General features: G+C 38.9%; 1 protein-coding gene and 1 long non-coding RNA gene across 2 annotated transcripts in view; both read left to right on the top strand.

The window, feature by feature from the left end:
- The window catches only part of LOC128085322 (uncharacterized), a 55,418-nt gene extending 43,570 nt beyond the window's left edge, over positions 1-11,848 (top strand). The window contains exon 4 of the long non-coding RNA XR_008208897.1: positions 10,844-11,848. This is a non-coding gene — a long non-coding RNA (uncharacterized LOC128085322). The remainder of the gene's footprint in view (positions 1-10,843) is intronic.
- Positions 11,849-16,343: 4,495 nt separating this feature from the next.
- On the top strand, positions 16,344-24,263 carry KCNA4 (potassium voltage-gated channel subfamily A member 4). Its single transcript, XM_052692454.1, has 2 exons — positions 16,344-17,092; positions 17,887-24,263. Exon 2 carries the CDS (start codon positions 18,662-18,664, stop codon positions 20,648-20,650), a length of 1,989 nt encoding a protein of 662 aa, XP_052548414.1. The 5' UTR covers positions 16,344-17,092; positions 17,887-18,661; the 3' UTR covers positions 20,651-24,263.
- Positions 24,264-24,706: the final 443 nt, after the last annotated feature.

Here is a 24,706-nt window from a genome sequence, read left to right as displayed (position 1 = left end):
AGAAAATAGCCAGAGCATAAGAGAAGGAATGTAAACAGACATTTGAAGTGCAGGTAATGAAATGTGCTGGAGTTTTATCAGTGGTGTGGAAAAAGACACAAGTGTTATGACTTGGCTTAGAAATTGATTACTGCATATGCAGCCTGAAGAATTCAGACCATCAGAGGATAGATCTGAGGTATGACACTGAGATAGTATCAATGGTTCCTATATCATTTACTTCCAATATACAATGTTCCTTACTTCTAAATTTTCATCTTTTTAATCTTGTGTCTACTTTTTTGTTTTGTTTTGTCTAAAAAAGAAATAAAAAATAATATTACCTTACATAAGAGATTGTCCTCATTTAGGTTGTAGTGGAACTTCAGAGTTACTTAGGTCTCGTATTGATACTGATTTATGGGTAAATTTCATACTATGCGAGTGATCCTTACTACCTGTGTCTATTTCACAGTTACTTGGCTAAGCATATGAGACAAGATTTCTATTGTAATTATCCAAATGAATAAGGGCAAAATGTATCACCTGCAATTAGGCCCCCTTGTGATTTAGAACTTCAGTCCTTTTGAAGATAAAGATTGATGCCAAAAAACGTAAATGCGTGGATATGAATAGAGAGAAAATCTAAACAGAGCCTGTGTACATCTCTCTAGAAGACTTGAAGAAGACTAGAAGTCAGTTCTTGACTGCTACTCAGAGTGGGAGTGATGGTCTTTTCTTAGTAGCATTTGCTTATAGCTCATTTTGATTTCTTCCAGCATTTAAAATGCTTACCCACCACCATAAACGAATGGATGCTTTTGTGGCTCTAGAGTCATAGACATTGTCATATACATTTTGACAATCTTTCAAAACAAAGGAAAAATCCCAACAAACAGTAGCTTCTGGGCTCAGAGAATATATATGACATCCGGGAGACTGAGCATAGAGGATTGAGGTGTGGAGAACTAAAGCTAGCATAAGGGACACTTCTTTTGATTTACTCATTTCTTCCTAATGCAACAATACAAACAAGAAAAGTAAGCAAGCAATTTTTATTTAAAAAGAAGATTAAATGTTGCTCTTACTATGGATTTGTCTCTGTTACCCTCCCCTCTGCTGAAATTTTAATCTTTTTTACATTTGCTTTGTTGTGGAATCTAATCAATCTGAAGTTCATCTCAGGAGACAGATTCAAAAGCTTGAATTCCGTATCTGTTATCAATGGGCTGAGTGTTAATCCAATAAGATTTCTGTTTCTTCTTACTGAAGGCTTATATATTATTATATGACTTCCAAATAAATATCTTGAAATATTTACCATTTAGACTCACCATTTCTAGTTATTATATCTTAAAAATCTCTATGACAGAATTCAAATAGAATGTTTCAGTGAATTCTTTGGAAAAAGCCTTGATCTACTGCAACTTGCTTTGTTACTGGTTTTCAGATAGCAGTCTCGAGTTTTCCTGAGCACACCATGCTGTCATCTTCATCTTTGCAGAGCTGCCCTTTTAGTTTCTATCATTGGCAAAGTAGACATGATTGTTTTCATGTTTCTAAAGATGATTGTGTTTCCTGCACATCGTAAAGAACTTCTGAAGTTTGTGTAGAAAACCTTCTGAAAAAGTTCCCCAAGGGCTGCAGCTCAACAGTAAACTGTAGTCAGGAACACAAATAAGTTGTTTTTTGGACTATTTGACTTTGTGGCACCCTTGCTTATCTGGTGTGTAAACCAGATTTTATTTTAGTCGAATTGCTGGGGATACATAATGACTTCTCCTTGAAAATAATCTAAGTTGTTGTTCCACTCACAGGAAAAAATAATAATAATAATAAAAGGTATGTTTTGAATCATAATCTAAACCCATATTTTGCGCATTTACATTCTTTTGTGCCTTGTAATGAATGAAGCACTGCATCATAGAAAATAGTGTAACATCACTGAAAGGGTAATTGACTTTTATCTAGAGAACACAACAAAATTAATTTGAGAACATCATGTAAATTACATTTCTTTCATGATATCAAATTAAATTCAGCATTGCTGTAGTAAGTCATTTTTTAAACAATGTATTGCTTACATTTCTGAATTAAAAATAGCAATGTACATAACTCCACTCAGATGTCAGCTTTGAGAAATGCTGTACTTATCTGCAGCCATTATCCATTTCTCTGTTTCTGCAGTGATATTGCGAACCCCTTGTCCATTATTTCTTATTTCATTTTCATTTCACTTACAGTGCCTGACAATTTAGGTTCTGAGATGCTCCTCCAATATAAACTATTTTATTTTAGTATCGTTCCTGTTGAAAGAAAAAATCTGAAAGCTCTGCATTTATATAAAGCTCACACGTGTCTGATCATCTTAATTTTGGCCCTGTTCTGCTGGGTCTGGAATGGGAATCAAATATTGGTCTTGAAACAAATGTATCATGAAAAGAAAGTCTTGCAACATGTCTGTTGTGTTTAATGGGTTATATGGAAACTGTCTACAGTATCACAAGATGGAAGGAAGAACATGGAAATATATGTATGTATGTATATATATGTAAATGAGAGTGAGAATTGTTATGTTGGAGCAGGGAACATTTCTACATAGCAGAATTTTTCATCTGGGATTTACATACACATGGAAACTCTTATTTCTTAAAGAACAATCTTGTGTGTCTTTATTAGGACTCATATCTGAAGCATCGGGATATGCAAGCACGTTTTTTTTTTGTTTCCTAAAGGATAAAATTCTGTCTGAATCCAATAAGTTTCCTTGTTTCTTTTACCCTGAAAACAGTGAAGGTTCATGTTGCTGTTTGAGGAGGAGGTAGCATGTGAGTTTTGCTCTGTCTTTTACACTGTTGTTGATGAAGTAATAGGTCTTCTGTTCTTTCACTTGAGGTCTGATTATTCATTGCCCTGGAAGAAATTAGAGCTGATGGTTCTTCATCTTGCACGTGTACTTTCCTCACAATTCATGGATAATCACAAAGATTTCATGTGGTAAAATCCTTGATGGAATATTTCAAGAATTCTTGTTGCCCTAGGATTGCATTGTATTTGTTGCTGATGATGGTAAACATAGTGGTAGCTTAAGATCAAGATACAAGGAGGTAGGAATCAAAAGAATTTAAAGTAGTAGTACTTGATCAGCTAATCATCATTAGCAATGCATTCATGTAATGACAAACTTCTCTTCCATGTCTTTTCTTTGAACTGCTGCATGACTGTGCTTTGAAACTGAAAAATCAGGAAGTGTGGAAAGTGAAACAAATTCCCAGTGCTTTTTCTTAGACTTTCCATGAATCCCAGGCTGTACTGCTACAATCTCAGTGTTAATGAAGTGGAATTGCCTATGCTATTTTAGTTCATTTTTCAAAACTGTCTCTGTTAGGCTGGTGCTTGGCACATGCTGGAAAATTTCATTTGTTAGTGTTAAAAAAAAAACTGCATACACAGTAATCATTCTTCTTAAATCTGATCATTAAACATAATGTCTGCTTTTTTTTTTTTTTTTTCTCTGAAACTTAAAATATCCATGAGCAGAGAATTTGGGTGGATAGGTGGGGGGTTCTCAAACTCAAATCTCATTCTGCATAGGAACGTTCTCTGTTGGATTTTCAGCAGCAGACTTTGTAACTGCTGACATATGCAAAGATGAAGGTACCATTTGGCCAAAACTGAAGTTTCAACTTGACAAATCATTTGCTACTTGAGTATTAAATGATAAGCTATATTTACACAATCTGCAATTAGTGCCAAATTAATCATTAAGTAAGGTTAAGAGAGCAATGAACTGTTTAAATCACATACCATCTGCTTGTCTGCCAGATCTGATTCATGTGGTACGCGTGGAGAACTGGGATTCAGACCACTAGTCTTCACTTTCTCTTCCCACGCAGGGAGGCAGAAGGTATGGCTGGCTGTATTTTTAACAGCTTCTGTTCACCCATTCCAACCTGCAAGGAACTGATTAGAAGTCCAAAGGAAGTCATTTTGAAAGGCAGGCAGCCAGTTTCCAGTGACGTACTTCAGAGGTGAATGAATGTATGAGCAGTGCAATTGTCTGAGAAAATCTTTGTGGCTTGTGCTGCAGTCTGCTCAGTCTGTACTCCAGATGGTTCCTATTTATTTTTTATTTTTAATTATTCCAGGAAAACAAAAAGAGGCTATTGTCCTTTTGTGATTTATACTACTTTCAATTACCCTTCACAGGGCACGTTGCAAACATACAAAAATGTCTTTGCCTATTCTCCTTGAAAACCAACAACCAGAGGCTGAAGAGGCTGAAGAGGCTGAAGTATTTCCCTAGATCTGTTTTTTCATTTCAGCTTTGAACACTTACATAGCTCTGTTTGCTCTTTATTTTATTGAAACTTTTCAGTGTATTCAGTAGCCTACTTTTACTGTGCAATGTTAATTGTGATATGAATAAGCATAGACATTACTTGAACTGGTAATGGTTCATAGACATTAGTTGAACCTGAGTGACTCTCTGAACTCTTTGTAGGCTTTGAGATATGAAGCAAATCTTTACCAAGTGTTCTGTGAATAAAATCTACCCTAGAAATTCAGTATCCAGAGATAAGAGAGGTTAGAAACTAAGGTGAGTTGTTGTTCTCATTTTACTCTTTGTCCTCACAGTCTCAAACTAACACCAGGTTAAAGTCCAAGTCCTATTAATGTTCCCATTGAGACTTTTTTTTGTCACCTCAGAAAGCTTCTCAGTGTCCCTCACTATAGGATGAAATTCTGTGGGACATCTTAACCTCTGTAAGAGAACTACTTATAGATTTTTGAGGTGATGACATATTGCGTATAAATAACTAGAAGAATCACCCTGCAAACATGGTGCCATCAAAGACTTCCACTGCCTACAGTTCTTGGGTTCAAAGAAACTGTCTTTTTGCTTGCAGAGGGAAAATTATTAAGCATCATTATCTCAAGTCTCTTTGATATTGTAGGTGCTTGCCTTGCCAGCATCGTCTGAGAGCTAATGAGTATTGTATTTTATAGGCAAAAACTACACAGCCACTTATACACAAAGTTTGTATGTTTACCCTTACTTCAGTTTATCTGCAAGGGGTGACTTCAATTAGCAAATTGAGGGGGAAGAAAGTGGGTAACAAAAATAAGAATGAGGGCGTATCTGTGTCTCCACCTATTGGGGTCACTCTGAAGGTAATGCCTCCTATTTATTTTCCTGGAAACTACAGCAGCTGCAAAGAGCACAGTAACATTATTTGACAGAGCAGATTCTCAGTTACAAAATACAGAGTCAATACCATTAATGTGTTTTCAGCAGTGATGAACAAGAGCCTGCATGCCAAGCTCATAGAAAATCTGCATGACTGATCAGAACATGGCTCGTCTTTCATGTAGATGTTGCCACTGCTGAAGTGCACTACCCACTGCCTCACTCTGCTCACATCCACTTTTTGGTCTCCATAAATGTATAGCAAGAATTAATGAATATCACTTGGTGCAATCTTTTTCCACATGGAGGAATACAGTGACACATGATGAAGTGCGTCATCCACTCTTCCATGTCAGGCATCATTTTGTCAGATTGTTCCTCTGCTGGTGTCTGTTTCTGTCTATAATATATTGCCTCATCTTTTGAAGGTTTCATATTTTGAAAGTAAAATAAGTAAAAAAAGCATCCAGCTTTCTCTTGGATGGGTGCTTTACTTACTCTGCAGTTGAGAAGGAGGGATGTGACGCAAAGAACCTTGAAGATACTTGTGTTCACGTTGCTGCAACAATGACCTTTCGATGAGTTGGTTTAAATAACACGTGCTTCTTGTAGTTCTGGCTAAGATGCTCTGTTGCCTATGATTGCGCTCATGTTGATTATAATTGGATTGCTAATTGCTGTCGTGTTGCACTAAGTACATCACTAACAACAAATTTCTGCTAATTTGTTCTTGTACTTGGCTCAGGTTCAAAATTTCTTTCCATTTCTTCTTTTCTGCAGTTATACTTGTCCCATAGAGGGTTTCTTGTGTAATGCATACATAGTTTGTCCAGCATGAATTTCTTCCTCTTCCTAGAGTTCTCAAATACATCACCTTTGGAATCACAGCTCTCTCACTGTTTTTGTACCAGAACATTCTTCATACTAAGGCTGTATTTTCATTTTGTCTGTTCATAACGACTGTCAGAATTTATTTCTGTGACATCTTGACCTATCATTTCTTTTATAAGATTTACCACATTGTTGCTCTGCTTCTCTCACTCCTTGTTACTCATCAGTAAATGGTAATTGATCATGTGACATTTCCTGCAAGGCTTTCTCTAATACTGCATCTTGTTCTAAAATTGAATGAGAAATGCTCTCCCAGGGAACTTTTTTTTTTTTGCCCTCATTTTATTCTACAGGCCATATCTAGGAGCATGCATCGTCTTATGATCTTAGCTTAGAATGTAGCTGTGAACTATATAGTTTCATAAATAGAAAGTAAGCTAGAAGAGGATAACATAGCCAAAAGCTAGAAGAGGAAAGCAAAACATCAGAGCATCACTGTGGATACAATGTGGTCGGGGCTAAAACTGAAAAACATCTACTATTCAGAATACTGCATATTAATTTTTCTAGGGACAGAGAACATATTTTATTAGGGCGAGGGATAGTTGGAAAAGTAGATAGGAGCACATAAAACCTCATACAGGCATGTGCTTTGAAAAACTTCCCATTTTTTCCAGGTATAGTGCAATTATATCTAGGGCTCCCTCATCATAGCAAGTCTTGACCTAATTCCTTGGACTGCTCCACAAGTGCTGTGACAGATAGCACTACAGGAGAATACTGTTGGCATGTGAATTTTTCCACTAATAATTGGAATCATCAATGAGTTTCAGCCAATAGATGTGGAGGAAGAATCAAATCCTGGGTAAAAGACATTTCAGACTTGCAGGCACTTGGTGGACTGGGCTGGAGGAGAATCAGCCTTTATACATATTAGCAACAAAATTTGCTCTTGTGCTTTCATCAGCGAAAGGGTTGTGCCCTTAGTCTGAGGAAACTTACAAGTCATCTGTGCCAGGCAGTAAAAGTTCTGCCGCCTGCTTTTTACCAGGCACAGTGCAGATTCCACAGAAGGTGTGTGGTGATAGGGCTGGCTGTTTCTGCTGAGAGTAGGAGAACAATGAACTGAATTGTGAAGCTCAGGCAGGTTATTTTTAAGCGATCTGTTCAATGTCCAATCTTTGAGCAACAAAGCTAAGGAAGAGAAATCTTTTGAAAAGTGAAACAATAAGAAAACTACTTCTCTGATGTTTGAGAGAGTTTTAGTTGCTATGTTTCCCAAGTGTAAAATTATGCAAAAAAGGAACCTGTTTGTCAAGGAGGAAAAATTGGCACATATGTTTTTGTAAAGTAGGTGGTTTTTTTCCCCCAGGCTTTTCTGATAGGTGCCATTCACCACCTTATTTGGGAGGTGTTTCTAAATCCTGCCAATTGGACTGCGTTGGTTTTTGTTCCATCATGAAGTTCGCAGATACAATGACTGTATTTTCGGAGAATGCTTAGTGAGTTGACAGCCTGATAAACACCTCCCAGTTCTTTCAGAGTAATCAGGTGCAGTGTTGCTAAGAAGCATCAGGAGTTTTTGGTAAAATAAAACCTGAGAATTAGTTTGCACATTTTACTGTGCTTATGCTAATGTAGAAGTTATTACATTTTTCCTGTTTTGCCTCTTTATGCTGGCCCAGAAAAACAATGGAAAAAGGTAAAGGTCCAGTGAACAGCTGCTTGAAAATAAAGGAAGCTGGTGAACATCAGGCACATTTTAGAAGCAAGAACATGTCTTTCCAAAAGAAGTAACAAAGTTTAGAGCTTAATGTGAATAACAGAGAATTACTAAATAGTGGTTGTGCAGTATGTAGAAGATGCTGAAATGCCACAAGTGCAATGTGGAAATCTCAGTAAAATAAATGAAGTGATGGCATGGGTACCTTTTAAAACTTAGCTTTATTGTCACTTGTAAACAAAAGCAGTGTATTCATGTGGGTACTGGGCCTTTAGTTTGTCAGCATCCAGGTTGCTGTAGTCAGAATATAGTTGCTACTCTGAGCTTTGCAATTATCTACTCTGCTTTTTGGGAGTAATTTAAGAAGGAAAGCAGATAGGAAAACCAATTATGATTTCCCTAGATAATAGATGTTTTTTGTATCAGATTTTTTTCCCACTTGTTTGACATAGTGCATCGTTAATCTAAAGAACGTTCCAGAACTGCTTAAAAAAACCCTGATCTGTCAAGCATTCATTGCAATGTAAAATAACATTCATTTACAGCTCCCACTCTGCTGAACCAAGACTTGATAAAATTACCCCATAAAGTTGATAGATGCTGATTTATCTGTCTTCCTAGCTAAAGATAGGTAACGGACTCTTGCACATGCAAGCAATGAGAAAACTCTTGTCTTTAGTTGTGGATAAAGGAAGGGATTTGTTTTGGCAGCATTCAGAGAAAAATATTACCAGGAACTATTACCAGGAACTATGTTTTTGAACATTAGAATACTGATCCCTACCTTCAGATATTCTAGGTCTGTACTGGACTATCTTAGCCAACTGTAGGTTGATTTACAGTCAATCCTTGCTTTCCCTTTTGCCATTGCTAATGAGACCAGTAAGCAAATTAACGATTTCAGATATACAAATCCTCCCTGTGAAACTCTTATGTTTTGTTTTTAAGTCATAGTTGGAATTCATGCCATTCAGGGGGAGGGTGGGGTGGAAGAAAAGATTAAGGCATGATGCTGTATCTTTTCAAGTAATGATTTTCCTCCCACAGGTGATTCACATATCATGTTCTGTCATTTCATAACCCCGTGGATGCACAAAGAAAACCCTCAGAGAGCTGAGGGCTGGGTGGCACATTTGTGTGCCCGTACATCTGCACATACACAGGCGTGAGAAATGTATTGACTCCACTTGGCAGAAAAGAGGGAGATGTGCTAGACATTCCCTGAAATAGTTAAAAGCTTTTGAATGTGAATCACTTCATATCAAAAAAGTCTGAGTATCAAATTGAAATTCAGATGTAATGCACACAGTTTTAGATTGCTCAGATCCCTTTGTTTGGACTGCATTTAAAGCTGTTATACTTAATCCGGCCACTTTGCCAGAACAGCCATTGTAGGTCATTTTTATACCTTTCATTTGAAAATTCCCAGTAGTGGTTAAATCAGTAAATATTGTGATTTTGATAAATATCTGTCCCTTGATCAGCAGTAAATTCATTTTCAGATACTCATTCTCTATTTTAGAACAAGTATCTGAGGAAATTACAAAAAATGGAAGATGCTACTTTCTACTATTTTCCTAGAATATCTGAAGGTGGATGCCTCCTCAGTGCGTGGCAGAGAGGACTATCCTGTCCCCATAAAGAGAGAACTAGATTTTTATAGATTGTGTCTCTCGATTTTTGCCCTATTAAAACTACTTATGAATGTTGCTGAGTTGCCTTGTAGAGGTCATTTTAATTAGAAGACAGCCTGTATCTGTAACTGCTATTTATTTATTTTATAACTATGGTTATCTGAAATTATTTTACCCAAGAGAATGCGTATTAAGCAAGTTAGAAAGACAATGATGTGGCAACATAGCCTACAGACCCTGGTATCTTTGGGAGAGTAGCCTCAGTCAAGCTTCAAGTTGTTATTTTTACTTGTGGATAGAAACTGCTGTATTGTTAGCTGTGTTCAGTATTCATTGATTAATCTATTTCACACTATGTGTAGGTGTTGGTGAAGAAAAATAGTGAATGTTCAGGGCACAGTTAGTGTAGAGGATGCATTCATAACTGATACATCAATAATCCTTGGTGTGAAGTAGTACTGTTACCCATGAGGAGTGTTGTTAAACTGAGTTGAGGCAGGTAATCTAAAAGCAAAGGAAGAATTGGCTGTTTCAGCTAAGAGAGTGAGAAGCCGTACTGAATTCTTCAGCAGAAGGCCTCTTAGCCAGTAAGGTTGGAGAATTTTGTTGACAAAAAAGAGTCCATTTTCAACCTGATCCCTGGTGGATGCAGGTAGGAGACAGATGGCTGATAGTTTTGCGTATCATTTATACAGATCCACGTGGGGAATATGATAAGCTGTTCCTAAAGAAATTATACGTTGAGCTCTGTATCTCACTGAGCAAATTATCTACCAGCTATTAAAGGTTCCAGTCTCAGCTGATTATCTGGATAGTCTTAATCCTGAACAGTTCTGTGAGGCTTTTGGCCTCAATATAGGAGCGAAATTAATCTGTGTTAGACTGCAAGAGTCTGAATTAGCTAGGCCCTTACATTCACTTACTTAACTCAGAATTTGACTTTTGACCCTGGGCTTCCATGCATTATGGTTAGAATTGGCACATCCACATTTCTGACATTTCTGACACAGAATTTTCACACAGATATGGTCGCAAATTTTTTAAGAACTGTGCTCAATTCAATTTTCAGGACTGTATGAAGTATAATTGTGTTCATAAACTACAACTATAGTTTTTGCTCTCCATTTGAAAACTTTTTCTCTATTTGTGTTCAGTAATAGCTAAGCAGTGCTCAGAGACACCTAATAACATTATAAGTATTCCTGTGTTTATACACAGTTACAAGGAAATTTGCTGTAGTAAACTGCAGATTTCTCTAAATTTAGGGCTTGGTGGTTTTTCCTGGAATAGGAATAGGGTCTGATTTTAACTATGGATTTTTCAGGAGCTGCTCTATTCCAAGGGTACAAAATAACATAAACTCTGTACAGATCAGATCTGATGTATGTGTGTAACATACTTATTTGGGCAGTGGGGATAAGGTGCCATTTTTGGGACCTCTGTGTTGGGCTGAACTAATTAAGTTGTAATCATTTTACTTCACAGCTTTACCTACCCTGATGCATACATGTGGAACCCTCCACATTTCCATTTTGGAAAGGTCTTCCATGCTGAATATCATACTGATAACAATGACAAAATTACATGTTTACCTCACACCAAGGTAAGGTCTGTCAAAAGATTCCCTCTATGCTGATTTTTGACTCAAAATTAGCTTAGCCATCTTATTTGATAATGTTGAGAACTTGTCTTTCTCTAGCATGGTAATAACTGTTCTTGCACTGTGCCAATGTCAGTTAATTGTGCCTGTTTAATCAATCTGGGAACATTTGTTTTCCATGTTAACTTTGTGCTTCATACACCTCTGACAGCTTTCACAAACTTTTGGCTTATTTAGGAACAGTTTGTTTTGCCCACATGAATCTGTACACAAGACATATAGAACTTCTAGGCAGCTAGCTCCCCTGTGAATCTGATTTTGAAGTAATTAGAATAAGATGGAATAGATTCTCATTTTGTCACCATAAACTTCCTTATTAAAAATTTATCATGTTTTCTCTGATATGTAAGTCTGTCCAGAATGGTTAGAAAAATATTGGTTAGAAAAAATAAGGCATTCTTTCAGTATTTGTGTTTATAAGGTTGTGGGAAAGAACAGGAATTAAACATTTTGCCTATAACATACATACTCTGGTATAGTTCTGATATGTCATGTACTCAGATCTTTCAGAATCAGTCTCTTAAAACATGGAGCAACTTTCTGTATCCTAATTGTGGGAGGAGAAAAATGATCTGTTAGTGCAACGATGGAAAAGAAGCTTTCCCACACAAACACCCCAAAAGGTCAAAAGCAAATGGCTGTGTTCCTTTTGCTAACCTACTTACTGGGAAGGGTATGGAGTTAGTTTGCTTTTTTTCTCTTCACCAATCTCACCTGCTGCCACCAAACTATCTATCCTGGTGCTTCTGTCTTCATCAGCAGGGTGACAGGATGATGCCAGTGCAGACTGTGCTGATTTTGTTCCAGAGGTTCATTCTGAAGCTGTATTTGATTGCGATCAAATTATGGCAAATGGAGGCAGTTACTTGTGAAACATGGATCTCCTGTAGAGTTGTGTTAGACTCTCCAGTACAAATCATTCTAGTCTAGCTAGTTTCCCATCTAATATAACTGCTCAACTTAGCAAATTGAGTCTTCTAGTAAGGTTTGAGCAGTTGCAGTTGGTATATCTGCTGTTTTTGGTTTGATCCTACATTTCTTTCATGCACGTGCTTTTCATTCACACTGATTTCATAAGCGAGAGTTAGAAAAATATATTTGTTATTAAGAACTTGGGCAACTTCTATCTGCTAAAAACACTGAGTTCACAGAAATACTTTCTTTTCACCTAAAAATTGCAAGAAATATGCAATGTGTTTCATACCAATTTTGAATATCTAAAATGCTTTGATTTATTGACCGCTTGTTTCTAGAGAATGAGATGCTTGGGCATCCAGGCTTACTGAACAGTATACAGTAGTATTTTTGAGCTGTTCCACAGATTTTCCTTTCTGGTTCTTCTGCAAGTCATTGTTAACTTCAAAGTGCAAAGCTACATTGATTGTTAGCCTGTCACTTAGTATTCAGGAGTATTCCTGATAAAATCCTATTGAGGTATTCACTTGCCATGCCCTCCAAATGTTACCTGCCCTGCACATGTAAGGCAGAGTTTACCAACCAATATTTCCAGGATTTACAATTATTGCATTTACTGCTAGTATAGTTTGAAAATTACATATTGAGAACAGTGCTCTGATTCTTGAACACAAAAATGAACCGAATCCAGCAATGCAGTCATTTAAGTAAGGGTATGAATTTAATTCATTTTCTTCATGAATTAATTACAATAACATTATCCAAAGTTGAGATCTATACTGCTGAGTACTGCTTAACATATCTGTTAGGAGGTGCATTGTCTGCTCCAAAATTATTACATTGTGAATAAATTTTTTAGGAAAAGAAGTGAAGCGGGTGAACTCTCTTAGTTACACTGGGAAAGGGGATGGCAGCATGGACGGTGATGTGGCTGGTCTCTCCATTCTCAAGCAGTTCCTGACTTGGAAGCTTCCTCTCCATTTCCTTTTCTTTCTCTCTCTTTTCTTTTCTCATACTGTTGATTTGAAGAATCTCTCTGATACGAGTCCCTGTCTGCACAGAATGAACTGAGCAATTTTCAAGTCTAAAAATAAACCACACATGATATTTTTATCCTGGTTTCTAAATAGTTCCGTGCCCTGATGCAAGAGATTATTCTCCAAATATACACATCATCGGTGTTTTTACTGCTAGTTCATCTCATTTACTCAGTGGTAAATGACAGTGGTTTTGCATGCTTTCTTCAGGGAGTATAAAAGAACCTATTGTTCTGTGGAGTGTCAACTTTTGTTGATGAGCACGTTGCATTGTGAGTAATGAACAGATGTGCTGTTCGTATACCTTGTGAATAAGAGCTGACCTGAGGATGGGCTGGATTTTATTCTAAGTACTTCATTATGTACTGCCAGTCATAGTTGAAAGAACAGTAGTAGAGCTGGGTCCTCTGACAAGTATGGCTTCCTGATCCAGGTTAGTGAATCAGGAATAAAACAAGAACTCTCCAAAGCAGTATAAACACTGGGAGGGAAGACTTGGCTGCACAGACAAGAATTTGTGCTTACTTTGGTACCTAAGGGTCTTCAGCACTCAGCGCTGTAAGCAGCTGAGGGAGGAAGGGAGAAAGACATATTCTGAGCACATGAAATCATGCAGTAACCGTAGTTATTCTATTTGTGGGTTTGTGTGTGTGTGTGTGTGTGTGTGGTGGGGGGTTGTTTTGTTTTGTTTGTTTTCAAGTGCTTACTCCTGCAACGCTTTACTTGATTTGAAGGGAGCTCCTGATCTTAGGGGAAGTTCACTGAGGTTCCTTGAGAGGCTGACAGAAATAAGAGTGAGGCAAGTATAGGGAGAAGCAGAAAAGTTAAAAAAAAAAAAAAAAAAGCAAACAAAACTGGAAATAAAATAATTCATGGTCTAGAAGTGCAGTAAGTACAGAGCTGTAGTGCAGTCTTATTCTCTGCACAGAACTCTTGATTACAGCAGGAAGATGAATGTTGGACTGAGGCCAGACTGCCAGTGTGAATTGAAGCGATTGGGAGATAGCATGAATTAATATTGGACATAGCACCATAAGCCTTTTAAATCTCATGTTCCCTTTGCATGAACGTGCTATTAAATTATTGTGGGTTTTTGTTCTGCTACTGCGTGCATAGATAAGCAACAGTGATGCATATTTGTTCTCCACATGCTTGTAAAACAGAACAAATCTGTACAGTAGCATACCTTACAGATCCTTTTGTATGCTATAATGTTCTTAGTACAGCACTACTGGAAATAAGGACATGTACATATTCTCTCTTTGTTCTACCAATAATAGTATCCCTTATGAATATAAAGAAGCAGAGGGAATGTAGTATCTTTTAAATAAGATTTCTCTTTGAATACTATGAAAATATAAAGCTGAATGAAGAGAGTAACAGTATTCATCTGTAAATACTTTTTTTTTTTTTGCTTTTGGAACAGATGAAACTTGTGAATTAGATTGAATTGCGTGTAGTTATGTAATCCCTAGCAATTAAAATGGACTTTAAAAAGATTTGAGAAAGGTCTTCTGCTTGTCCTGTTATCGGTGCTATTTTTGATCCCCCTGCAAGGCCCCTTGTCCCTTCAGGCAGTCAATGGTTCTTTCCAGTTGAGTATCATCAGCAAGCTTGCTGAAGTTGCATTGAATTCTTGCATTCGGGTCATTCATAAAAATGTTGAACAGAACCTGCTGTAGGATTGAGCCTTGGGGAATGTGTCGGAAATGCATCTGAAACTGCAAGGAAGGTAAAAAGGTAGATTTCAAAAAGCTAGACTTAAAAAAGGAATAGAAAAATATGTCCAGGTCCTACCAATACAAAGCAACGTAACATTTTTGAGGGAATCCAGTGACTGAATTTTGCCAAATGATTGTACATGGCATTAAAATGTGACTGAAGTAGGAAGGTCTCGAGATGTTTCTAATGATAAGAAATCATATTACGATCTCTCTCCTTTTATGGCATTGTATGTGTCCTTGTGCCTAAATGATGACAGGGGCTTGATCTCTGCCTTTGATATACTCTTGTCAAATTGCAGAGAAATCTGTTTTCTGGTATTGGAAGTAAATTTTGGAATGTCTTTAAATAGCACACCATAGCATCACATTTTTGGACTGGTCTTATGATGATGCCAGTTTGTGTCTTAGTAGAATGTGGCCTGACATTAGGAACACGTAATATCTTTCATTATATACCACCTATAGAATTTGAAGCATTCTGATTTTTCGATGTCATTTCTGCATTTCACAGGCCATTAAGTCCTTTAATATTTATTTGGTTGATCCTTAAGTCTCCCTTTTGCAGCTGTATGTCTCCCTATTGAAATGAATGGGCTGAAGGGTACGAGCACTAATTGATGAAGGCAGTAGAGACAGAGGTAATATAATCTGTCTTCTGCCACGAGGAATCTGAAGGGGAACAACCTGTAGGTTTGTTTGGACAATGGGAAAGGAGCGGACCTGGGCAATGACAGTTGTGCCTAACCCACTTGCTGTACCATTCAGTTTGTCTCCACGTGCCAACACCTTAAGGCGAGCGGCTGGAGTGAGTGCTGCTCTTCTTTCCTTCTTACTGCAAGTCTCAAGTCCTTCTTTGGTTTACCTTGCACTGAGGAGAAGTGCCTGCATGTTTTATTGTGACGGTGCAATTGTAGCTGTACCACCAGATACAGCCAAGCTGCATTTTCATGGTATCAGTCCCAATGTAGATTTTCCAGGCAGGAAAGGAGTGTCTGGTCTGTACAGTGCAGTTGTTACAGGCTGGGGGTAGTGGAGCAAAGATCTGGCACCTTTAGCAGCAGTGTCAAAATGCTATTTTAGGTCTCGTCTACAAATACACAATGTTGTCCTATTCATGAAGTAGGACCTCCTCCTCTGTGTACGTATAGGATTAGGGGTAAATGTTAAATTGGCTTAGCTGGCAAGAGCCTGTGGCTGCTGGGCAGTGGGAATCGCTCTCTGATTTGCTTGGGGTGAACGCATTAGGAGGACAGAGATGTGGTCAGCTTCTCGATCTTTCTCAGATGCTCAATTTGCGTTTGGTTTTGCACTTCACAGCCACCTTGACAAACGAACAAAACTAACAGAGAACAAAAGCCACAAAAGCCCAAAGGAAAAAATAATAATAATAATAATAAAAAAAAAAGAAAGAAACAACAATAACCGGAAACCAAAGCCAGGAGCATCTCTTTGGGCACGGAGATTTTCGCTGCGTTATTCAGCGCTGGAACACGAATCGCCGTCATTAACGCCCCGATCCAGAGCCGCCGCCGGGCCGGGCGCAGTGCGGGGCGCGGCCGCGAGGGGCCGACGGCGGGCCGGGAGCGGTGCGATGGAACGGCCGCGGCCCCACGGCTGCCCCCGGCGGCGCGCAGGCTCGGCGGGCGGCGCCTCCGCGGAGCAACAGGGCTCGAGCCGGCGGCAGCGCTGCGAACGGCCGCGCGGCTTCCGCGGTTGCTGGCTGCCGCGTTGCAAATCGGGCGGTGGGAGCGTGATAGCAGAGAGCTGCTTTTTCCTCGGGTGGTTTTCCTTTTATTGTTATTATTTTTTTTTTAATTGTTATTTTTATGCTTTTTGTAAGCGTTACCAAAAAAACCGCACAACAAGTGAACGATGCTGGCAGCTGCTGGCTGAGCTGCTGCCGTTTGGATGTGACGGGGAGAAACAGCAAGAAGCAACACTCGTCCTCCCATCAGTGGAAATAGGCTTGGTACACGGATTACTTAACGTTGATTTACAAATCTGCAGCAGGAGCTGGGCTCGGGAAGCCTAGTGATCACACTCACCCATTCATTCCTTTTCTCTCACACACACACGAACACACTCACCTCCCCCTTTTTTTTTCTTTTTTTTTTTTTCCTTTTGGAACAAGGCTGTTGCTTATTGCCTTTTTGCAAACGCCTGGGTGAGAAGCTGCGGTTGTGCAGAGTGCCCCCAGCTTCAGCTGCCTCCTTGGCTCGTTCTTGGCGCTCTTGTTGCACAGGGAAGGCAGGGAGAAAAATAACTCGTCAACCTGTGGTGCCGACTGACCTACCCACCTGCAGGCGTCGGTCAATTGGCGCAGCCCCCTGCTCAGGACTGCTGTCACCAGATCCTTACGCTGGCAAGAGCAGCACTGCTATTTCTCTGCCTATGAACAGTAAGTATAACAGCAATCCTTAAGACCCTTTTTGCATGTCGTGTAGGTATGATTTTAAAAATAGCAGTCATTATTTGTCTGCATTCACCTTCTCTTGTATATTAATAGATACAGCTGTAGATGAGGCTTCTGTTTCAAAGGGGCGTGCATATGTGAATTCTTGCATGTGTTTGCATGTAGATGTTGCTTCAGTGCACCTGCAGTAGTTTGACACGCCGTATCATGGTGCTTCCACTTGAGTGAGCACTGTACCTGCCCGTTTCCCAATTAAATTCAGTAAGATGTTTGTTACAGTTGAAAATCCAACTGAAACGCAGCTTTCTTAAATCTGGTGTTTTTAGAGATAATATGAAAAGCTCTTTGCATAGATGCATTTCTTATAATACTTCATGTAGCTATATGTAGGTGTGCCTATTACGTATGCATTCAAAGGTCTGGATGCATCGGGTGTTGCAGTGTTTTATTGGTGTTTATATGTGTTGGTGTTTCACAAGCATGCATGTGTTTGTGTATGGATGCAAGTGCTTGTACGGGTGGGGATTTTGTATCTCTGTCTATATATATATGACATACCCACCCACATCCTTATGAACAGAGTCGTTCACATTCTCTGTGCATGTGATGTGGGTGTGTGTGTAATGTAGAAGTGTGAATAGTGTGGGAAGGGGAAGCTTAGAATACCGTGGTAATAGATGACACAGTTTCATTTGATCAGTGTGACCTTTTAGGAAAACAATCCAATCTTTTTTCCTTTTTGTTTTGTTTATTTTTGTGTGTTTGTGCATGTGCCTCAGGTTAAGTGCTTCTTCTGCATGACCATAACCAAAGGGTGACCCATCCACTCCCTTATGTCCTATGGGGACCTCAGAACCAATTTCTCAGTCTTCATCTCCTCCTCCTCCTCTTACCACTGCTGCTGACGCCCTGGGTGCTGCTCCCAGGTTTGAAACACTGTTGACAGGCTGAAGAAAGGATTTGCAAAGACCTCCTCACTGTGTAAAGAGAGTGATGGCTGGAATTAGTTTCAACTCCCCAAACAATGGTATTAAACAATAATAAGATTGCTAGGCCAAAGCATTACCAGGAACAAATTATGAGGAAAGAGACTATTTGCATTTGCTCGCAATGATGAACTAAAATCATTTATGGAGAGCAGGTACCCTTTGTTTTGCATGTTTTTGTCTTCATGGATGTAGTCATGAATCTGATCAGATCAGTGGTAGATATGGGAAATAAATGAAAATAAAAGGGCTTAGTGGATGAAAGAATAAAGCCTCTGCTGTTCCTTGGTCTAGTTTGAGAGTTTCATCTTTTCTTATTAACAAAACAATAGGGTTTTTTTTTTTCTTTTTTTTTTTTTTTTCCCCTAAAATGTTTTAGACAGTAAGAAAATGCAGATCTGTGGTTACCCAAAAGGTAGATTCAGCGTTGCAACTATGTTGCCCCGCTCTGTGTCCAGTGCACTGTCCTCCAATGCAAATGGCTTTATACTTTCTATGGTGAAAGTTAAGGTTGCACCGTAAATAAAACAAAAGCTTTTGCACTAAACGACAAAAAAGCTGTTGCAAAATGGAGGTTGCAATGGTGAGTGCAGATAGCTCTGGGTGCAACAGCCATATGCCCTATGGATATGCGGTCCAAGCTCGGGCCAGAGAGAGAGAGAGGCTGGCACAATCAAGAGCTGCAGCAGCTGCAGCTGTAGCAGCAGCAACTGCAGCAGTAGAAGGGGGGGCAACAGGTGGATGTGGACCGTATCACCACTATCACCAGGAACAGAGTCGAGGTGCTTCTTCCTCACACGGTGGGAACGCATCACGCAGCAGCCTGCCCAACCGCCACAGTGGTAAGAGATGGAAGAAAGGGAAAAAGAGGAGCCACCACTTGGGAAGCAGGGAGTGTGGAGCCTCCTTCCCCTGTTCTGAGCTGCTTCCTCTCAGTGGTTCTGAAGAGAGAATACTGAAGGACGTGAGTGAGGAGGAAGAGGAGGATGAAGATGAGGATGAAGACGATGAGGAAGAAGGAAAACTCTACTACAGTGCCGACTATGGGGAGGATGAGTTTTCATACTCAGACCAGCCACCTGATGATGGTGGAGGCCCCGGGGGTTACAGCTCTGTTCGCTACAGTGAGTACGAGTGTTGTGAGCGTGTGGTGATCAATGTGTCAGGACTGCGGTTTGAGACACAACTGAAGACATTGGCTCAGTTCCCGGAGACATTGTTGGGTGATCCGGCAAAGCGAGGCAGATACTTTGACCCTCTCAGAAACGAATACTTCTTTGATAGGAACCGTCCCAGCTTTGATGCCATACTGTACTACTACCAGAGTGGTGGTCGGCTGAAGAGGCCAGTCAATGTACCCTTTGACATCTTCAGTGAGGAGGTGAAATTCTACCAACTTGGGGAGGAAGCCATGCTCAAGTTTAGGGAAGATGAAGGGTTTGTCAAAGAGGAAGAGGACAAAGTTTTGCCGGAGAATGAGTTTAAGAGGCAGGTCTGGCTACTGTTTGAGTACCCAGAGAGCTCCAGTCCAGCCAGGGGCATTGCCATTGTCTCTGTCTTAGTCATCTTGATCTCCATCGTCATCTTTTGTCTGGAGACTTTGCCGGAGTTCAGAGATGACAAAGAATTCATAATGTCCCTGAGCTCAGGGAAGGGTCTTTCCAATGAGTCGCTTCACTTGGACGCTGGGGAGCACACCATCTTCAATGACCCTTTTTTCATTGTAGAGACAGTATGCATCATTTGGTTCTCCTTTGAGTTTACAGTGCGCTGCTTTGCATGTCCAAGCAAAGCACATTTCCTCAAGAACATCATGAACATCATAGACATTGTCTCCATCTTGCCTTATTTCATTACTCTGGGCACTGACTTGGCGCAGGAGCAAGGCAGTAATGGTCAACAGGCCATGTCTTTTGCCATCCTGAGGATCATCCGTCTGGTCAGAGTGTTTCGCATCTTCAAGCTTTCCAGGCACTCCAAGGGTTTGCAGATCCTGGGTCACACACTCAGAGCAAGCATGAGGGAACTCGGCCTCCTCATTTTTTTCCTTTTTATTGGAGTAATTTTGTTTTCCAGTGCTGTTTACTTCGCAGAAGCTGATGAGCCTGCCACCCATTTTCAGAGCATCCCAGATGCTTTTTGGTGGGCCGTGGTGACCATGACTACTGTTGGTTATGGGGACATGAAACCCATAACTGTGGGTGGGAAAATAGTTGGGTCCCTGTGTGCCATCGCGGGAGTGTTAACCATTGCTTTACCAGTGCCAGTGATTGTCTCCAATTTTAACTATTTCTACCACAGAGAGACTGAGAATGAAGAACAAACGCAGCTGATGCAAAATGCAGTCAGTTGCCCTTACCTCCCAACGAATTTACTGAAGAAATTTAGAAGCTCATCATCTTCATCCACAGAGGATAAATCAGAGTATTTGGAGATGGAAGAAGGAGTTAAAGAATCTCTTTGTGTAAAGGAGAAAAAAAGTCAGGACACGGGGAATAGCAGTGAGTCAGAGAAAAAAAACTGTGTAAATTCAAATTCTGTGGAAACTGATGTGTAATTTCCAAATATATTTATTTTATGTTTCCAAATATATTTATGCATTAAAGAGTGCAGTGGAAATAATGAAATATGCAAATGAGTCCGCAGCATACAGTAGTATGCCATTTAATGGTTAAATACAAATAAAAAAACATTGTTAAACTTGTATAACATATCAAGTAAGTGGTAGAACTTGAGGAAGGGGTTGCTAGACCTGATATAACTTCAGACTGTGTTTTTTTTTTTTTAGAATGCAAGTGTTTTGCACATGAGGCTGAAAAATTTATTAAAACCAAGTCAGTTTTAAAGTGAGTGCATGAACTGTCGACATCACTAATAACAGCTCTGTGGTAAAAGTTGGCATTCAGAGGTATTTACTATGTAAGAAGCAATGAACTTTGGAAGTCATTTATCTATTTATCAGTGCTTTAATAGCAGCTACCATAAATCATTGGATACCATAGTCTTGTTTTTCAAATGGTAAATTTATTGTATAAAGGTATTCTACAGAAGATAGATCTAATTTTTTTTTTTTTCTTGGAATCTATAATGCTTGTTTTTAACTGGAAATTTACTTTGAGAAGGCTGCTGAACCTCCAGAAATGATTTATTTTTATAACTCTCTTTGGAGGCGTTGCAGCATTTGTTGTCTAATAATGAAAGTAATGAAATAAGAGAATTGTTTAGCCTGGTCTGACTGCAAAGGCAAAATGACTGGAATGCTTTTTTGCACTACTTTATATGCTGGAGTTATATTGAAAGAGACTTCATACTGTGAATGTTTACTAATGTAATAGTTCAATGACAATCATTGGAAGAGTGAATTCTGCATCATATTTTATTGCCTTTTTTTGTTTTGTTTTGTTTCATTCTGTTTTTCCTTTATGTGATGCTGATGGCAAAACAGCTTACATTACATCAATTCCGTACTCTTTTAATTATGACTATATCTGTGATCTGGAAAAGGATTGTGAAGTAAAATTTTATAATCAAAATTATTTGAAATTAGTGTTTTCTAGTGATACTCTCAACTAATATGAACTTAATGTATGTATTTTTTCCAGGTTAATTTAACATTGAGAGTTGATGTTTAATACATGCACTTTGTCAGTATCGAAGTAATTCAGTGTATGGGAGAAGAGGTAAAAGTAATAAGATACTCGGTTGTTACAGAACTAACAATTCAAAATTACTAACAATTAACCTGTTATTGGTGCTACATTTTTTCCCTTAATTCCAGCTTCCAAGTTGGAAGCAAAATTTAGAATCCAAAACAGGCATTTTGGGATTCAAAATGATTGTGTTGGGTCCAATGTAGTCCTTGGGAAAGCATTCCATGATTTCTTTTCACTGATTCTTAGACCAGCTGTATCTTTGTGTCAAAAATTTCCACTGCCCCTTCTAGGAGATTAAGGTAGGTAAAGATTACCTGACTTACAGCACATTCCAGACACCAGAATTAAATAGGTAAGATATTCCTGCATTTAACACAAATAATCGAATTAGAACAGGTGTTTTTTTCAGCATCATGATTACCTAGGGTGGTAATTGGAGCTGTTTTTGGGAAGGCACTGTGGAACATTCCCAATTATAGAACTTGAACCAGCTTGGCATATGCACTTTAAGGACATTGTGAGAGAAAAGAGTGCTTACAAACACTATTGAGTTGCAGTAGTTTTCTGATATTCCTTTAAAGCTGAGGAGGGAGTTTGCTGGAGAGAACCAGTTAGTGACTTACGGTTCTGGTGCTGAAAAGCAAAAATAAAACATGTCCAAATTGGGTAGCTGTGATGGTGTGCATCATCTACCAGATAGGCATTGTTTGCTGTGTGCAGCATCCAGTGATACAGAACAGAGCCATAGCCAAAGGATTTTACTTACTGATTGATTGTTGGCCTTCATGGATTTTCTGTGAATCATATTTTGGAAAACTTTATCTGCTAGTCTCCTATTGTACTGCAGAAATCATAGAAAAAAAAAAAAAAAAAAAAAAAAGGCTCAGAAAAGACTGCATTGTACTGGGCCCTGATTTAAAACTTGGATGTGAACGTCCAATTCATAATTTTAAATTGTAGAGAAGGCTTCACTCTATTTCTGATGTGAGGCTTTAAACAAGGCCTCTTTTTAATACGATGGTATGAATTTCAATCATGTTCTGGATCAAACACTTCAGTCGTTTCATGTACAGGTGTTTGTCAGTATTAAATATTGCATTTATTTCATGGCTCACCTGGGTAAATGAACTAAATGCTTTTTTTCCAATGAGGGCAACATCAGCGACAAGGGTGAGCGCTCTGTGAAGTCCAGCAAACATCTATGAGTGAGAGTGTTTCTTCAACAGCTTTAACTGTTAATAAGGTAAAGAACATAAGGGTTCAATTATGCTAGTTTGCTAGTATTTCTGTGTAGTACCAGCAACCAGAGAAGGACCATAGCAAGAATGCAGAAATAAAGGAAATAATAACTAGGCAAATAAAGAACTTAGAAAAATAATTAGTATGTATTTGCAGTATTGATGGGCTGAAAGATGGTTAATAAGAGGGTTTATGTCTAATAGAAATAAGAAAGAAAGCTTTTTGAATAACTCCTAGAATATGTTCACTCAGAGGAGGTGGAGCTCAGCATGAGGTATCTGCGTGAGTAGTTACCCAGCTTCTCCAGCAAATCGTGCAGGTATTGTGCTACCAGTACAAAATCTTGTAATTTAAAACAAGCATGGTGTGGCCTGCATTATGCTATGATCACAGCAATACCTTAATCTCTGAAAGAAAATTCTTGCTGGAGGATGTTTTAGCAGAGCAGCATTCTGGGTGTGTCAGCACTGCGTACTGCGGTACTGTGGAGACCGGTCCTAATACCAGTGGAGCCTGCTCTGCCTCCTGCAGTGTATGAGCCTCTGTACTTGTAACTGTCATTATAAATAAGAGCTAGCATTGCCTAAGATTAGATTGTACTATCAGTTTGGCAGACCATTCTGAATCACAGAAAGGACTGTGCATTTCAGAATGGAAGCAAATGCTTCACTTGGGCTGGCTTTTAGTTTGATTATTCGTCTGTTCATTAGTCTACGTTCTTGAAACACAGCTTGAAAAAGCCAAAGTCCTACCCCTACCGTGCTAAAACCCAAAGATCCCAAGTGCTTAACAAGAAACCAAAATTTCCCTTGAGGATCACTTAGATGGAAATTTGTGCCAGAGAAACCCTGTGTTTGAGCTGTTTCTGCTCCAGAATGCAATTGCTCCTTGCCCGAGTTTTTACAGTGATACTGGATACCAACAACTATCAGAAAAATAATTTTGTAATCACTTGGGCATTTTGCATTTTAAATTATAGTGGTGAAATGCATTCCTGATGTAACTGACGTGAATGGAGTTACACTAGGGAACATTTTAGTTCTGATAATGTAGTTCAAATGATTTCACGTTGACATACATTTTAGCTAAAAATAATGCAAAATGAGATTCTGATATTTTATGCTCACTTGCAGCGGTGAAAAAATTTGGAGGAGGCTCCACTGGAGTTCATGAAATCACAGCAGCATCCAATCAGATTTCTGATACTGATACTTAATTATCTACTGGCCCTTAATTAAAAAAAAAAATATATATATATATATGTATCTACATAAATCTTTTTATAGCAGTCTTAAGTGCCAAGGCAAGGCTCTGAAGTAGTGTTTTGCCAGCTGAAGTATGAAATTAAAGGCATGATGTCAGAGATAGGCTGTTTGTTTTTTTTCCCTTTATTACAGTGATCAAGTTTTCAGATACTGCATCGTTTACTTGAAAACTTCAACCTAGCTACTGAAATTTGTATTGAAACAAGTGTTGTGTCACCCTGCTAGGCAGTTCTTTTTATAGTCTGGCTAAGCTTTCTCGGATTGATTCAAGAGGCCAGTTCTGTTTGCTGGAGAGTGTAGTTTTTGGGTTTTCATATTTGAAAGAGATTCTTCTGCTTACATAAATTTGTTGTGCACAGCCTGTTTCTGTGACATCTGTGCAGTGTGGAATCATTTGGAGAGGGAATGCTACCATGATTTGCATCTAACTCATGACAATGGAGTTCTTGGTGTCTA

The sequence above is a fragment of the Tympanuchus pallidicinctus genome, unplaced genomic scaffold (genome assembly GCF_026119805.1).
Source record: "Tympanuchus pallidicinctus isolate F22 unplaced genomic scaffold, pur_lepc_1.0 scaffold3, whole genome shotgun sequence".
Classification (NCBI taxonomy): Eukaryota; Metazoa; Chordata; class Aves; order Galliformes; family Phasianidae; genus Tympanuchus; species Tympanuchus pallidicinctus.
This window is presented reverse-complemented; position numbering and strand designations above follow the sequence as displayed.

What these genes read in the sequence shown, in the direction of transcription:
- KCNA4 (XM_052692454.1), top strand. Translation starts at nt 18,662, where the DNA reads ATGGAGGTTGCAATGGTGAGTGCAGATAGCTCTGGGTGCAACAGCCAT.